Here is an 18,018-nt window from a genome sequence, read left to right as displayed (position 1 = left end):
TCGAAGGTAGTGTTGGAGGCTGTGCCATGTGCCCCTGAGGTTCGTCGGCTAGGGTGGGTAAAGAATCTAAAGCCCTGTAATCGCAGACTAGTAGCGGTCTCGACATAATTGGCAAAAAGAGCGGTGGCACAATGCTGGGGCTCAAGACTCACCCCAACTCTGAATAAGTGGATCCGGGACCTGCTGTACTGTAAAGAGCAACTTGAGACCTATGCTGAGGAATTACCCGAAACTTCCCGCCCTACAGACTTTTGGGCTCTGCTTACTGTGTATCTACTTACAAATCCTGTTGTATAATAGTTGTTGCAATCCGATGCTCTTGTTGTGTCGATTCTTGGGACTGCCATTTGCTGCAATACTGTTATGTGATGAGATGCTCCGTTGGGGTGATGATTTTCTTCTCTCAGTGCCTTGGGGTTCACAGGTTGGAGGGTGGTGGGAATTTTGGGGGTTGTTGCATTGCACTATGGGTATAAACAAACGATTGTACTATTATCGCTTCTTGATGCACGCATTGGCCTCTTGCATGAGGTCCTGTTATGTTTTATGCAAGCTGATTAATAAACAAATACAAAAAATAAGATAAACAAATTAAATATCTTATGGCACAAATATCCACAAATCCAACCCTCACCTCAAAATTCAAGTCTTTTTCACCTAAAAATTACAATTTACCCCATACAGAAAACTGAAATCAACAGTGCAAAGAACTTGATGATAGAATACATGATTCCAATATAAAACACTCAATGTACTAAGAAATACCCCCTCAATAAGATCCCAAACTCAATCATAAAATGATAGCTATAACAACATTGTCCATATCTCCAACACTCACCCCAAAAATCGTCATACAGCGTCTTAATCCTGCAAAAACTGCAATATGGAAATATGAAATCAACAGTGAGAAGAACGTGTTGATAAATTGTAGAATTCTAGGATGAAACCCTCAACATACTAAAAAAAGACCTAAAAAAACCCTCAATTTGATCACAATCGCAAAGTAAGTTATAATTATAAAAATTAGCAATGGCCACTATTCAAAATTTTTGATCTGTTATTGAACACCTGATGTTCCTTGTTAGCGATGTTCCAATTTTACTACACCTTACTCCTCAACCACGGGCTTTTAAGATTATCAATATGAAATCTTCTAAATTCATTGTTACACTCGAGAAGACATTTTTATTGTCTCCCCTTAGGTTGCCACATTCACTCTTTGCCAGTCACCTCATTATCTTAAGCTATATCAGATTCCAATGAACTATTCAAACTTCCACTTCCCTCAAAAATTCCTTATGATACAGGAATCTAAAAAACATCAGAATAATTTCTCACATATATTCTGTGTATTATTTCCAAGTGTTTTGCCAATTTACTATGCTAAAATTCAGAAAGTTTTTACCCAATAACTTACCCAAATCCTCAGGATACCCAATGCGCAAGGGTCACAATACAACCCGACCAATCTAAACCGGTCTCTATTTTGTGTCCCCTATTTATAGTCCAAAAAATGCTGGCCAAAGACCATGCATGTGGTTCAACCTCGGAAGTCATAGCCTAGTATGCCGGGCTTGGAAAGTTAAGCAGATCTCGCATTCAAAATACAATCAAACGTTAAATATTACTTAGCTTAAACATTTTTATGTATTTTTTATTTAAAAATGAAATTCTCCATATTACCTTCAAAATTCAGCAATGTTATCCTCTAAATCTCGAATACGTTTGGGTATTTTAAACACATAAACACTATCACCTGGACTCAAACCCAGTTACCAAGAACATTATAATCAAGTTTGCCCCGCCTCTGTCTCCATAGTCCAGACTGTTCCTACAGTCAGTAGACATGGTAATTACAATTTGCGACTCCACCTTCACCTCATCCTAAATGTCCAGATTCAGATTCAAAATACTTCAATACAACCCAGTCAAGACACAATTCTAATCCTTATACGTCTGATTGGAATAGTAGAGACTCAATTTACCTACCATATTCTGTCATCAAACCGATATTGACCATGTTATAACCCCACAGAAATTCTTAGTAATTCAAAGATTGTGATACACAGTGGGACAGCATATCCTGGCATTGCAACTTACAATATATCTCCAATATTATGCATCATTTTTATTCCAAAAATAAAAATAATTAATTAGGTAATATGATCCAATTTTAAAGACATATTACACTAAAATGTAATAATGTTGGTATCCCATTTACTACTTAAACTGAGTCTCATAGAATTTATTCAACTCAATAAAGTAAACAATTCTCTATCCGAGTTCCGTCCTAACTGACCAGTCCTTAGTTTATTACTCTAATATATTCACACAAAAAAACCAAAGGTTACAGGGACATTATAGTTAGGTTCAGATTTTACGCACACAAAACCATAGGAATTCAGTAGTTATACTTATCTCACGTAACTATAACTCGTACCCTAGGGTAACTATATCTTGGACTCCCGCCATGCACAGCTTTATCACCAATATATTGACTGCAAATGTTGCAGTGATATTATCAATGATGTCATAGAAGATGTCATGAGTGGTGTAATATGTGGGGTAATTAGCAGTGCATGGCGAGGGCACGTGTTCTAGTTACCTTAGGGCATGAGTTCTAGTTACTTGAGATAATTTATAACTGCTGAATTTCTACGATTTTGTGTGTCTGAAATCTGAAGCGAACTATAACGTCTCTGTAACCGTTGGTTATTTAGTAAATTTCTAAGGTTTTGTTTAATTCTATTTCCTAACTATAACGTCTCTGTCATCTTTGTTTTTTCAGTGAATTTCTATGTTTTTTAATGCTATTTCCTAACTATAAGGTCCCTGTAACCTGGGTGTGTGAGTGTGTAAGTGGGTCTCAGTGTGTTGTGGGTGTGTCAATGCATGTGTGACAGGCTGTGTGGGTCTGTGATTGGGTGTGTAAGTGGCTTTGTGGGTGTGTGAGTGGCTGTATGGGTGTATGTGAGTGCCTCTGTGGATCTGTGAGTGGTTGTCTGGGTCTCTGAGTAGGTATGAGAGTGTATAAGTGGGTTTGTGAATGCATATAAACGTTATTTTGGTTAAACAGAACAGACCTTAAAAGCACCAACATAGACGTGTGTGAGTAGTTTTCTGGGTCGGTGAGTGGGTATATGAGTGGCTGTATGTATGTGAGTTGTTTTCTGGGTCTCTGAATGGGTGTGTGAGTGGCTTTATGGAAGTGTGAGTGGGTGTGTGAGTGATTGTGTGTGTGTGTGTGTGAGTGGGTGTAGTTTTTTTTAATTGGGATCTGAATCCGTGGATCCATTGTGGATTCACATGAGGGGCTGCGCTGAGTGCTGCAGTGGATCCTCGTGCGCCCCCCAAAATGTTTTTGTACAAGTTCCTGCCAATGAGGGGTCCCTCACAGACCTTTTCATCAGTCCCATGGGGTCAGGATACCTCTATCATCACCTCTTATATCCTATTTACACTTTATCCCTCCCGGGAAGCGTGTCCCGATTAACAAAATTGCGGCCGAAACTTTTCTCACAGGTTGTGGCCAGCCAATAACAGTATTGCTGTTGGCACATGGATCCACTGATCCACTGCGGTGGATCTGCATCTCTTTACATACATACATCTTTTTTCTTTAATAACTCCAAAATTACTGAACAGATTTACACCAAATTACATCTTTCTGGACCCAGAACTAGATTTTTGTCAAATTTGGTGTAATTCCGTTTAGCGGTTTGAGCTGTAGTCATGTCTACAATCTCTATGGTACACCCCATTATAGATGTTTAACAAACATAAAATCTTTAAAAAAATGTACACTAACTGGATGATGTCATCAGTGATGTCACTGACCATGTCATAAGTGATGTAATATGTGAGGTCATAGGCAGTGCATTGCGGGGTGTAAGTTGTAGTTAGGTCAGGTAACTATAACTGCTGAATTTCTCTGATTTTGTACAAGTGAAATGTGAGCCAAACTATAACGTCCTTGCAACCTTTGGTTTTCTCAAATATTACATGGGATTCTGCAATTCCTGTATAAAAAAACTCACCAATTTCTTTATAATGGGAGACTTGTGACACACCCAGTCATCTATTATAATAATGAAATGACGTCAGAACTCAACCGTAATAACTTATACAGTTGAGTTCTGTTGTCACAATACCTGCTGAAGATCCAGCAGCTGAGGGAAAAGGAAGGTCAGGTTACAAAGCATAATTAAAGGAGCTGTTTAAGGAACAAAACAAAACTCTTTTTTCTACCTCTAAAGTGACAAGCAGAAAGGAGATATTTTTGGCAACATGTTTATTTTTTGCAAGTAGTTATAGAAAAGTTAAAAACTGGCTTGTATTAAACTGATTCCAATATCTTCTTGCATTGATAAAGTACCCCTTACTGTACATAATAAAACATTTTGCAAGTCACCTTGGCTTTCCATACATAGCCTTATAAATAGGGCTCCCGGTTTTATGGTATTTATTTTTTGGCCATTTCCGTCTGTATTTATCCATATTTATTTTTGGGCCATTTTATCTGTATTTATCCATATTTATTTTGTGTTAAGCGTATAAATGAAGTTGTAAAACTGTACATTTCCATATCTATTTAACTGATAGACGTGCACTCATACTTTGATGTCTGTCATGTTTTAGCTATTTAAGTTGCCAAATATTACATAACAGTACATCTCCTGGTAAATACTAGCATTATACCATAAATCTATGACATTTGACATTATTTAAAGAAATTCCATCCTGTTTTTTAATTTCCAATGCTGTCCATCTGCTCAGCTGCTGGCCTATAATTCATGTAAGACAGCACGGAGATTCACTTAAAAGAAGCACCGTTTTCTGTATGTATCTACTTTTAAAAATAAATGCAGTCAGAAAACACATTATTTCCTGTCTGTATTTATCTGTAAAAATCCGTAAAAACGGGAAATGGGCAGCCTTACTTATAAATGAACTCTATATATAAACATATGACCGATATGGAGGTTTTTGGGGGACTTGCCAATTGACACTAACAGGCACTAATACAGCAATCTGAAAAGTAAATCAAATATTGTCCCTACACTCCCCTGGCATTACGTTTGACATGTTTTCAGAGGTTGTCCTTGCTGATATTGACAAGTTGAAGAAACAAAGCCTTCATGGCAAATTAGGAAATATGACAAAAAAGGAACGTACAGCATTGAAAAGTCTAAAGGAAAAGTATTCCATTATAATACAGCCAGCTGACAAGGTGGCAACATTGTTCTGCTCAGTAAAGATGACCATATTTAAAAGGCGGAGAGACTAAAGGAGATAACTAACTACAATAAATTAGCAAATAATACAATCAATCACATGATCATCACTCTAAATGAAAAACTCAGACAGAGGTATGATGACTCATTAATAAATGATGATGAATACAAATTCCTGAAGAATGAATAGCCAATAATATCTACCATTTATTTCTTGCCCAAGATTCACAAAACGCTTTGTAATCCCCTTTGGAGGAATATAGTGTCAGCATGTGATTCTCTCTTTGAGCCTATTTGTTAGCACCCATTGTAAAAACATTAAGCTAGAGACACCAGTGACTTTCTACGCATACAAGCAGATATCAGTTGGAACCGTGATTATCTGTTAGTGACTTTTGATATAGTATCACTACATACCTCCATCAGAAAAGCAGTGAGATTAAAGGCTTGTGAGTACTTCTTGAGACCACAGAATATTGAAGAACTGCCAACATACAAAAATGCTACTCACTATGATTGGAATGTGCCTCACAAAGAATGTTTTTTGTTCAATGATGAAGTGTATCATCAACAATGCGGAACTGCGTAGGGCATTTCCTTTTCTCCAAACTATGCTAATTTCATTATGGGTTGGTGGGAGAAGGAATATGTCTGGGGAAGAATAATCAGAAAACTTTTGATAAAATAATCATCTGGCTGAGATATATCGATGACGTTCCTAATTTGGAATGGTACAACTGAGGACTTTGTGGAGGACTTCATTGAATTAAACAAGAACGATTTGGGTCGACAAATTACATATTCAGTGAGTAAATCATGAGTGAATTTTTTAGATGTCATGGAATATGTACAAGATGAACAAAGAGAGACCAAACAGTTCAGGAAGGATACTGCTACTAACAGTATTCTACATGGGACAAGCTTCCATCCAAAATCACTTATAAAGAGCAGTTAATACCGATGAGGAGAAATTGTTTTAAGGATGATGATGCGCAGGGGAAGTATAATGAGGTCATTACAAGACTGAAAGATCCAGGTTATAAAGAGAGAAACCTGAAAAAGGGCCTGGAGAAAATGACACCAAAATCTCGTATGGAGACTTTGATCATCAAAAAGGAGAAAGCCACAACCAGCATTGATCACACACAATAAGGCCGGTTTTAACTTATAGTAAAGAGAGTACAGTGATTTGCAACAGATTTAACAAACACTGGTATCTTAACTCAAAAGATCCTGAAATTGGCACCAGGTTGGGCAATAAACCTCAAGTAACTTTCAGGAAAGCATCATTACTCATGGACAAACTAGTGAAAAGTCACTTTTTGGATCAATGCAACAAAACTTGGCTGGATGACTTACAACTTAGATTTATCAAATGCAACATCTGCAAAGCGTGAGCAATTGGGACTAAAATGAAGACTGTTTTTGATAGACACAATCAACCAATTAAAATCAAACCTGATTACATGTAGTTTCCAGTTCGTGGTGTATGCATTTCAATGTGCATTTGGTTTGAAATATATAGACAGAATTACATGTTTGTTGAGATAGAGAATACTAGAACATATTCGAGTTGTGAAACACATGGACATCACATATACAGTTGCAAAACATCAGGCCAAAATCATGTTAATTACTGGAGAACATTAAGGTACTATGGTGTCAACTTGGTACGGATCTATAAATGTTGAGATAATCACACCTAAACATTATGACCACTGGAATCCAAGTATATTTTTCAGTTAAGAACCAAGTCCCCATTTGCGTTGAACAATTATGAAGTACTCTTTGGGCACTTATAAGGATGTTGCAAATAGTATGCTTCTGAGTCGCTGTGTGAAATGTGCCCATCAGGGTATTGTTGCGGGTCAAATACTATGGTACTATACATTAATTCAAAACAATCTACTGAGATTGTGGTCAAGAAGGCTTTAAAAGAAATAGTATATTGCTTAACTTGGGAAAATATAAGTTAAGAAACTAAAAGTTCGATAAAGGTCACACTCAAAAGGACTTTGTACCTGCACAGCAATGGTATACTGATATCTATGGGCATATTTGATTATGCAATGTACTATACTTGTATTGTGCTTGCTGGTGGCGATTACACGCGTATGCTGTATTATCATGTTAAAAGGTGCTCAGCTAAGCCCACAAATTCTAGATTACAAGTATTAAAATCGATTTGTATGAACCTGTTTTTAAGAGATCTTTCACACTGCACTACATATCCCAGAATGCCTCATGATGGGTAGTGTTGGTTTTTATGTATAAAAGGTGAAACTGAAAAAAGATTCACCAAACGTGACAGAGACTAGGGTAGTCGAAACGCATTGGTGAGATTGTTTGGATTTGAAATAAACATTATTGATACTACAATTGTCAGGCGCCGAGCATAGGCGCCTACGAGAACATTTCAAGGGAGATATGTAGGACTACATCTCCCAGGATTCCAGCTATTGGTGGGTGGGGCCAAAGAGATTATCTCCCAGCAACGCACTCAGGGCGGCGTGCGTAATTCTGGCTGTTAGCATCGAGCCGTGTGGATACACGGCTTCTGGTCGCTTCCTGTTTGTAGTTTTTGCTTTACGCGACACCCAGGATTCAGTGGCATTCCGAGTGAGAGCAGTTCACTTGCAAGAGCTGCATGCTGCTAAGAAGCTCTGCTGAGCTTCACTGCCTTGTCCCCTGATTTGGAAGTGGGGACGAGGCTTTTCTTTGCTTTAGATCGTGGTTGGGAGCATCCGCTCGTTTCTGTCTCCTGGAGGTATCAGGGCAAGAGAGATTCAGGAGTTCTTCGGTTATTCGTGGCATCATCGGAGGCTGGTATTCTAGGCTACTCGGGCTCGAGTAGCAGGAGCAGTCTGCGCTGCATTGTTCCTCGCATGAAATCAACTTCAGGTATCACGCTTTCAGTTTTAGCTGATGTTCTATACCTTCCCTGGATACATTACTTTCTGTGACTTTGGTTTGAACACCTTGTTTTTCCTCATTAGCCATGGAAGCTATTTTTTGATCTTATTGTTTTGCTCCTGACCAAGACTACCTTGCGGATACTGTTGTGCAGGAACACGGTATCCCTCAGCATTTATTTTTTCTTTTCTTATTTCTGTTGACTGAAAGGAATTGTAAGGTATATATGAGCTGCTTGGGTTCACTTTAGACGAGTCGTGGGAATGAATGGTATTATAATCTGTCCCCGCTTTGTTGTTATAGGTACACATCATTCCAGTTTGAGAGAGGAATCTCTACTGGTGATAGAGAGGAACACAACAGCCAATCCCTAGGTTATTTACAGGTGACTGCCCGTTTTAGTGAGATCATATTGAGTGTTGCCTTTTTTTAGACATGTATTGACCTTGTGTTCTTTTGGTTACAGGTATCCCCATCCCGCTGTTCCTTTCCTACTTCCTTTCCCTCATTTGATTGCCTCAATACTCTGTGTCATTTATCCAGAGTTGGGGACGTCAAGAGGTGGACCCCTTTGTGCATTGCCCGGATCTTGAGGAGTTTCAGTGGACCATTACAACAATTCATGGAGTGCAGCACAATTTGTTGTATTTATATATCTATATATATATCCACACTTTTCCCTCCAATCAGGTATCAGGGGAAAAAAATGCAGCACTCCGCTGGTTGAATTATTCAAATGTCTTTATGTTCAGGCACTATGGACACCACAGACCTAGCCATGACAAGGGCATATTGGGTTTTCCGGTAGCTTGTATGTACTAACGGGATGCTTAATGATAAGACTTAACCTGATGTAAGCATTTTTGTTGGGCACAACTCATGGAGGGAAGGGAAGGGAAGGGTGAGAGTTTGGGGAGTTCAACTACTGATTTTTTTAGGAAGAATGCATAGCCTTAAAGTACAGTAAGGTAATTGATGACACACATGTAATTGTGGTTTGATGATGATATAACACTCATTAAAATCTGTTTATAATTTGTTGGGAAATTAATTTATTTCTCCATATACAACAGTTTTATATAGTTAAGTTTACCGGCATTACCACCTTTGCATGCAGTAATGCAGGCGATCCACATTAAGTCCACCGGCCGGCACCTTGTCAAAAGGCTAACTGAACGGCGCGTTGCTCACATGCTGACACACTTCGAGGCAGATGGGAAATGGACCTAGGCAGAGAGTTCAACAAAAATCAATGGGATCATATTTTGGCTCACCCCACCACGGTATCTAGGAATGCTGGATTTAAGCTTATACAGCTCTACACCCTGCACTGAGCATGCCTGAGCCCTGGAAAGATATTTTTTTCCAGCAGCCAATGCACACTGCCCCGACTGCCAGCTACTGGGTATGGACATGCAACACATGGTCTGAACATCTCCTGCGTTAGTCCAGTTCTGGACAGTAGTAATAGATCAGTTAAGTCAGCTATAGGGCATTACAACCTGCATATTTGGAACCTTTGTACCCTAATATTGTTTAAACACTCTAAAAAACACTAAGCCATGTCTCACTACCTAGACTAAGCCTCCTTACTAGAAAGTGGTCAGTAACATGCCTTAAGAAGACTGCTGCGCCTCTCGTGGCCGCTGTGTGGCATCGCACGGCCCTTCTTTGGGCTGAGTAAGAGAGATTTTTCATCTAGTTGAAGAGATCAGGGGACTTCAGGAATACCTTCTGTTATTAGAATGGGATTAGCTTACTGAGATTTTCCAGGCCCAATCCAAGGACGACACCCTCCCACCATAGAAGCGTTACTGCAAATCAAACAAGCTTACTTTCACATACTATCTCCTAACTAGTGACTCCCCTACCTAGTAGCAGCTACCAGCGGCCACTACCAGCGTCTCTCTCTAGGGAGGCACACTTAAAGCCCTATGAACCATCCTTTATTTCCACACATGACGACCCGCCTCCTTAGTGTAGAGTGCCATCCAGTCTCTACAATACAATGTATTCAGTTCTCACTCAGAGGGCCAGACACATTCCGAGGAGATAAATAAACAGGTAGCTGGTCGCTCGGGCCATTGCAGACAAGTAATCTATATAAGTGGTATTTTGCATATATTTGCTGATGCGCCCTGTGGCCTGCACTTGTCACTGCCAGTAGGCCCTGCACTTTACACTGGTGATGTGTGGCGCAAACCTACCTGAATCTCCTGCACTCTTCAGAGATCTCCACACTGACCAACCTGTGACACGCTGTGGATGGTCACTCCTTGCACTCAAAGCCGCCCCCCGCAATCGGGTGCAGGCCGACACGCCTGGTGAGTGAGTGCTGCAGCTTGACGTTCGCTCCTGTCTGATGCCCTGTCCCCTCTCTTGTTCCAGCGTGCACGCACTGGGTATCTACTGCCCCTACCTGCAATGGCGCCCCGGTTAGCGTGGAGTGAAGATCCTGGCATTCCCATCACGTCGCATTGCTGTCTGCGGCCGGAAGATGCCTGCCTCGCTGCTTTGTGCCTTGTTAATCTGCACGGCATGGCTGTCATCGGCGCACAAAATCCAGCCGTACACCACGCAGTGCTCCGGCCTCCAGACTGCCCTAAGGCAGTCTGCTGCTCCACTAGGCCAAGCCTCTGCCAATGAGGCCTGCAGCGGTCTGTATCACTGTATGTGGCCTTACTCAGCTGGACTTACTCAGCTGACCCATCACCAAGGGCCAGAGGCAAGCAGCCTAACCTCAGGGCAACGCAGTGCCAGGCACCCCCTGCCCAGTTGACACTCCACTGAACGGCAGCACCAGAAGTGGCAGAACCACAAACAAGCACTGGCGTTGCCAATAGGTTTCGCATTTGGAAAGTTGGAGCTATTGGTTTTGTAAATGACATTTTATATTTATATATCGTTATTGGCATTGTCAATTACAATATATAAATATAAAATGTCATTTACAAAACCAATAGCTCCAACTTTCCAAATGCGAAACCTATTGGCAACGCCAGTGCTTGTTGTGACTTGCAAGTTACACACAGGTCTCAGAAGCAGGCACATTAACCCAATGAGGTGTTTACTGAAAGATGGCCCCGGGTTCCTGCGGTGGCTGTCTAATGTCACTCCTACCGCCTTGTCTTGTTGCTGCCCGCAAATCAGCATGGCAGGATGGCGGGCATACAGCAGTTGTATTCTTTTTACAACAAAGTATGCATAATTCATAGTGACTGAAGAGGGCCTACGGAGGGTGCGGATGAGAGAGAAGGACAGGGGAGGGAGAGGGGGAAGAGGACTGAGACGGAGCGGAGTATACAGACAAAACGGGAAAGTGGTGACGAGAGAGAGCGAGGTGTGGGGAGGGGGGTGTACGACAAAAGGGAAGGAGTGAATGACAGCAAAAAAGGACATGCGGGGGGCGAGGGGCTGGGGAAAGGCGAAGCAAGCAGTGTGAGACTGGAGAGAGAGAAGGAAAGCAAGACTGACGAAGTGAGCAGGTAGAGAAACTGGAAGAGATGGAAAGACCATACAAGTGTGAGAAAGAGAGAATGGAAACACGGATGAGAGAAATGCAGAAGACTAAGCGGAGTGAAAAAGGAAGGCAATGCGAGAACCAGAGGAGGTGAGCGAGCAGGAAAGAGAGAGCACGATAGAAAGGAAAACAGTGAGGAAGTGAAACTTAGACGTAAAGAGAAAGAGAAATGAAGAGACCTGGAGCAAAAGATAGCGCACCAGAAGAGATCCACAGAGAATGAAATGGGAGGGGGGGGGGACAGGAAAAGAGGCAGAAGAAAACAAAATGTAAACAAGACGCATGGAGAGCAGCAGCCTTTGATGTGCCGGCCGGTAATTAGGGGAGGAGAAATGCCGGCCTGAGGTGCGCGTGAATGTAGAGGGTTTTAAACTCCGCTTTGAAGCTTTTGTGTTTTCTCGGCATTGCGGAGGCAGGTGACAAGACGCATGGAGAGCAGCAGCCTTTGATGAGCCGGCCGGTAATTAGGGGAGGAGAAATGCCGGCCTGAGGTGCGCGTGCTTGTGTGGTCACGTGACCCGCTCACATGCACTGTGAAGAAACCGCAGTGGAAACCGCAGTGGTTTGACTAGTCGATCGAGCCCTTGAATTTTCGCCTATTACATTCGCAAGCGAATGATAATAGGCGAAACCTAAAAAAAGGACATTAAGGACAACAAAAAAAAGAAAAGGGGAGGGAGAAGCAGCACACATCCAGGAGACAGCCCATCGGCCAACCATGTCCTCTGCGCACTTGTGTCCACGTGGTAAAAAAGGGCACATTTGTCCATTGGCAGGAGTTCAGCCACACACATCTATCAGAGCAAACAACGCCGAAGAAGGTGAGAAAGGTTACTCACCAATATGAGTGTGCAGCAACAAAATCAAGCTTGCACCGAACCAGCCCCCTATGCACATGCCTCAGTAACGCCTCTGCCACCATTTCGTGAACTGTCGGACCCAGCCACAGCAGCGCCAAGGTGGTGTTCATGGATTGGACACTTGCAGCATTATTTTTGCGCCACACAGGAAACAGATGGCACTGTCAAGAGATCACTACTCATGCATTTCGGTTGCGCAGAGCTCTACAAATTATTTGCAACCCTGCCAGACACTGCTGATGCCGCTGATTATGACATAGCAGCTATAGCATTAAAGAGGCACTTTGATTTGCAGCTCAAGCCAGACTACAAGCATTTCAAGCTGCACCAAGCCTACCAAACAGACACTGAGTCGGTCGACATGTTCTATGCCCGATTGAAGAAACTAGCAAGTACCTGTATAAACATTAACCAACAGGAGGCAATACGAGCACAAATTATACAAGACTGCGAATCAGCGTTACTACGGCGATTTATCCTAATACAGCCAGGCATTTTACTGCATGACATCCTGGTTCTGGCCCATTCCCATGAACTGTCAAATAAGCTGTGCGGGGGGGGGGGGGGGGGGGGTAGTGGCTTGCCGTGCTCCGGAATGGCAGCTCTGTGAGCGAGCTCCACCGGCCGGAGTGTACTAATCCTGCATATAATCCTGCAATCAGAGGGCTAGGGTGGCTACTAATATTGTTCCCCATGCGGCGGAGTGGCCCTGGACCCTAACGCTGTAGTCCCTGTGTGCGAGGCACGCCATGGGACCGAGCTGCGTGGGGATCTGCTGCGCCAGGACTTGCCTGTTGATGCTCATCTCCGGCGGCAGTTGGGCTGCCCTGTAAACCGATCCCGGGACTGCAGTGGGATTACAGGCCCTGGACGGGCTGTGCGGGTGTGGCGCTCCTGACTGGATCCTGCTGGGAGATCGGGATTTTATCGGTCTCCTGGGCGGTTGTAGATAGTGGCGTTGTGCTCCCGTGCGTAGGAGGCTGTACCCGCTGAGCTTGAAGGAGTGTTCGCTCGGAGGTCGCGACCGCTATTTTATGGGAGCGCTGCTGCCCGCCAGAGCAGAGAGGGGGCTGGTCAGCAGATGGGACCGTGCTCCTCCCGTTGCTGCAGCCGCGATCTGGCTGGCGATGATTGCACCGCGTGGGGGGAAGCGGAGAGTGATATCTCCTGGCGCAGGGGATCTAAAGAGTTAATCCTCCATTGTGTGCGCCCCGCCATTATCGTGAGACAGCGCCCGGGGACAACATTTGATGCACACCTATATGCTGTGAGGTATACTAACCGTTTAGGAGGGGCACAGGGATGTGCTGATTGAGCCTTGCTGCTGAGACAGCAACATATACAGCTGAGGTGAAGACAGGAGCTCGTGGTGGTGGAGTGGAGTGTGTGCCCCAGTGTGATCTGTGCACCCAGATAACTTCTATTCTTCTTCCTGGCACTGCAGAAACCCCGGCTGTGATGAGGCTTTTAACTGGTTGGGCTGCATTTGCTGTGTCACCGCTGCCTTGCATTTGCTGATCCTGGAGGTACCTTGCAGAGTGTGGCGCTGTGAGGGCGGCTGGTGGGACCCCGGGCCTGGGCCCTGAACTGCCGGACTATCTCGGCTGGAAACTGACGTCAGGATCCGACACAGTTGTGGACGGTAGGGGGCCGGGTACGGGCCCTGGGCTATTGTCAAGATGGGCAAACAAGATCCGAAGCAGCCCAAACTTAAGATCAGGGAGAGGACTTGAGATTCCTGATGCTGGAGATGAGCTCCAGTCTGCGCAGCATAGACGCCAAATTGGACACTCTCACAGCCCAACTGGATTCTGTCAAGAAACTCACCTGGATGCTCTTGAAAACCACCACACTGAGTTCCACGAGTTCCAGGTGGAAACTAAAGAAGAACTGCTGCATATGGACAAGCTGCTGGGAGTAATCAGGGCCAAGAATGACGATTTGGAGGCGCGGTCTAAAAGGAATAACCTCCTCATTACGGGCATTCCAGAGACCACCGTAATTTCCAAAATGGAGACCTTTGTTACTGACCTTCTGCATGAACTTTTCGATCCTCACCTATCACCGGTCTCTGTGGTTGAGAGAGCACACAGGTCTCTGGGGCCGAAGCCGCCTGTTGGTGCGACGCCTAGACCGATCCTGGCCAAGTTGCTGAACTACCAGGACAGAGATCTAGTTCTGCATTTGGGAAGGGAAAAGGGTCAAATTTCACATAAAGGTAACACCATCTCCTTTTATCCTGACTTTACCCCGGCGGTGCAGGCGGCTTGGAGGGAATTCCTTCCCGCCAAGCGTATCCTCATGCAGGCGCAGATCCCTTACTCCATACTGTATCCAGCTACACTGAAGGTCTCACATGATGGCACGGCTCATTATTTCACAGATGCGAAATCTGCTTTAAAGTTTGCCCAGCATGTAGGTGGAAAAAAGGCGCAAACTGTGGGTGCTGTTGGTGGAATTCCTGTGGACCATCTTAGTGACAATGACTGACTCTGATCCCCTGCCTCCGAATGGTATGTTGGTGGGTCGTTATGGAATAAGATGAAGACATTATTTGACATTTATCCATGTTCCCTTACTTCGTCTTGCTCACTCGTTTATGCTGTGGGGTTGCCGGAGGCCGCTGGGCCTGGGAAAGCTTAAGGTACTCCCTGATGTTGGATTTGCCGCCTGCTCTTCTGCAGGACTTCCGGCCACCCTGTGCTGACAGGGAAGTTCGCCGGTGTCACCTTGCCTTCATGAGAAATTTCCCGTAATTGCTTTATGTGTGTTTCTTTGTTAGGTTTGGGATTGGTATGCTGCAACCTGATTGGGGGGTTGGAGTGGGCGGTGGGTTGGGGGTAGGGGTTGTTTCACTGTGTTTAGCCAACATGACGGTACAATGTGGATCGAAACATGGGACTGATATTGGGTGTCTTCGCATTCACTGGGCTCGCATTGGGTATATAAGCAATGTATGCCGGACTGCACACTAATACATTGAAATTTCTTACATGGAATATAAGGGGGTTGAACGATAATAGGAAGGCCAAGTTGGTGCATGCCTACTTAAACAGACACAACATTGACCTATGTCTTTTGCAAGAGACTCATTTAAATGTCATGCCATCACAAAGGTTGCGTCACAACAGGTGGGGAACGATGTACTCCTCTATTTATTCCAATTACGCTCGTGATGTAGCGGTTTTGATAAAGAAAGGAGTGGACTGGCGTGAGGAAAGTCTAGGGAAGGTATATATTGTTACATGGTAGACTAGGGGGTGTAGCTGTAGTATTGATGGCGGTGTATGGCCCTAATATAGATTCACCAGAGTTTTTTCGTGATATTTGGTCCAGGATCAGAACTACTGGTTGCAATACGATATTGTGGGGGGTGATTTTAATGCTATTTTGGATGATGACCTGGACAGGCAGGGCGCGTCCTGCTCTCTACACCCACAAGCTAGTGCCACGTTGCACACTATTATGGATGATGGTGGCTTACTTGATGTATGGCGGAACCATCATCCCCTACTTAGGGAGGGGACGTGCATTTCTAGTCACCAAAGTGCCTGGTCCCGATTAGATTTTTGGATGGTTTCACAGGATGTTGCTACTTGGACCTTGGAGGTCCTGCACCTGGCGCGCTCTCTGTCCGATCCCGCCCCCTGCCTGCTTAGGGTGAAACTCTGAACGCGCCCCTGCGCTTTCAGTTGGCGTTTGCCCCCACATGCCCTCTGAGATGAGGCATTCAAAGAAGAAATCCGGTCAGACATTACTAACTACTTCACTCTTAATACTGGCTCTGTGGACACCGAGGCCTCTCCGTGGGAGGCCTTCAAAGTTGTTATCAGAGGTCAGTGTATTGCTAGAAAGGCAGGAGTATTGAAGGCTATTAGGGGTACCATTGCGTCCTTGGAAGCTCAGATAAGAGATCTTGAGGAGCAGTTTCATTCCAGGAATGAGCCGGGCCCGCTGCACTCCTGAAAGCTAAATTATTGGAATTCACTGAAGAATCCCAGCGTGAGGTCAAATTCCTGGGCAAATACGCAGAGGCGTGTAGATAAGATGAGGGGGACAGACCGGGTCGCACATTGGCTGGCATGATCCGCCCTTCTAGATCCACCATGTTTATACACAAACTTAATACCACTAGCGGAAATGTTATTAGGAGTCAGTCAGATGTCTTAGAGGCGTTCTCGACTTTTTATTCCAATCATTATGCTACCACCCAACAGACGAGCCCGGAGGGTATGCAAGAATTTTTGGATTCCATTGCAATAGTCTGGTTCAATAATGTTCATAGGCAATATATGGACCTCCCTGTCACGGTGGAGGACGTAGCTCAGATCATTAAGAGCTTACCCCTTGACAAGGCCCCGGACCGGATGGGCTGACTACTTCATTCTTTAAGACATATGTGGAGGTATTGGCGCCCAGATTGTTGGCGGTTTATGAGGAAGCGCTTGAGGTGGGCGTCTATGAGGGAAGCAATAATTATCACCCTATTGAAACCCGGGAAGGTAGAAACAGAGATTGATTCTTACAGGCCTCTATCCCTGATTAACGTGGATGTCAAAATCCTCGCTAAGTTACTTGCAAATAGAGAACAAACTTTGCTCCCTATGATTGCACTCCCAGACCAAACAGGGTTTATCCCTGGGAGGTTAACCTCCCACAATTTGAGGACGCTTTTCTCAGTACTACATTACCTCCATCCAGATGTACATGCTGACGCTATATTCTTAGATGCCACAAAGGCGTTTGACACACTTGAATGGCCTTATTTATTTACCATATTGAACCGTATGGGTCTCAGTCCGCAATTTATAAATCGTATTCGGCTATTGTACACTTTGCCGATGGCTCGGGTTAGGGTGAACGGATTGCTTTCTGCACCATTTTCCATAACGCGTGGCACTATTCAGGGATGTTCCCTTTTCGCCCCTGCTCTTTGCCATTGCTATGGAGCCCCTGGCTGCCCGGATCAGACAACACCACACTGCCCGGGGTATAGGCTGTAGTTCCCAGAGTCTACTGATTTCGCTATATGCGGACGATGTGACCTTGTATATCGTTAACCCAGAGAGGAACCTGGGTCCAATCCTTAGAGAATTCTTCCGCTTTGGGGGTATTGCTGGCATTTCAATCAATTGGGCGAAATCTGTGGTGTTTCCACTGACCGATGGTACGCCCCAAATTACATCTGAGTTTCCTTTGAGCTGGGAGGCAGGGGAAGTTAAATATTTGGGGGTGTTGCTGAGTCAGAGTACGCAGGTAATATGGAACTTAAATTTTGGTAAGGCGATTACATGTCTGGAGGAGAAGGTTGAGTTGTGGTCCAGACTGCCTCTGTCTGTAGCTGGGAAAATTGCTTTGACGAAAATGGTCATATTACCTAAATTCCTTTATTTATTTGTAAATGTACCAATCCCTCTTACGCTATACTTTTTCACCACCCTTCGATCGCAGTTGATATCCCTGGTTTGGGCCGGAAGACAGGCCAGAGTTT

The 18,018-nt window shown here is 44.1% G+C and overlaps 1 protein-coding gene across 13 annotated transcripts in view; it reads right to left on the bottom strand.

Annotated features, from left to right (window-relative positions):
• The window catches only part of CPEB3 (cytoplasmic polyadenylation element binding protein 3), a 1,058,629-nt gene that overhangs the window by 643,677 nt on the left and 396,934 nt on the right, over positions 1 to 18,018 (bottom strand). For 5 of the 13 annotated variants that reach the window (XM_078643412.1, XM_078643411.1, XM_078643413.1 and 2 more), the window contains one exon: positions 282 to 464. The exons of the other annotated variants lie outside the window; for them this stretch is intronic. In XM_078643412.1, the coding sequence (XP_078499538.1) occupies positions 282 to 464 (183 nt within the window). The remainder of the gene's footprint in view (positions 1 to 281; positions 465 to 18,018) is intronic. 13 annotated transcript variants of the gene reach the window in all.

Source organism: Lissotriton helveticus, chromosome 5_1 (genome assembly GCF_964261635.1).
Source record: "Lissotriton helveticus chromosome 5_1, aLisHel1.1, whole genome shotgun sequence".
Classification (NCBI taxonomy): Eukaryota; Metazoa; Chordata; class Amphibia; order Caudata; family Salamandridae; genus Lissotriton; species Lissotriton helveticus.
Note: the sequence above shows the minus strand (reverse complement) of the source record. Positions and strands in the feature narration are given on the sequence as shown.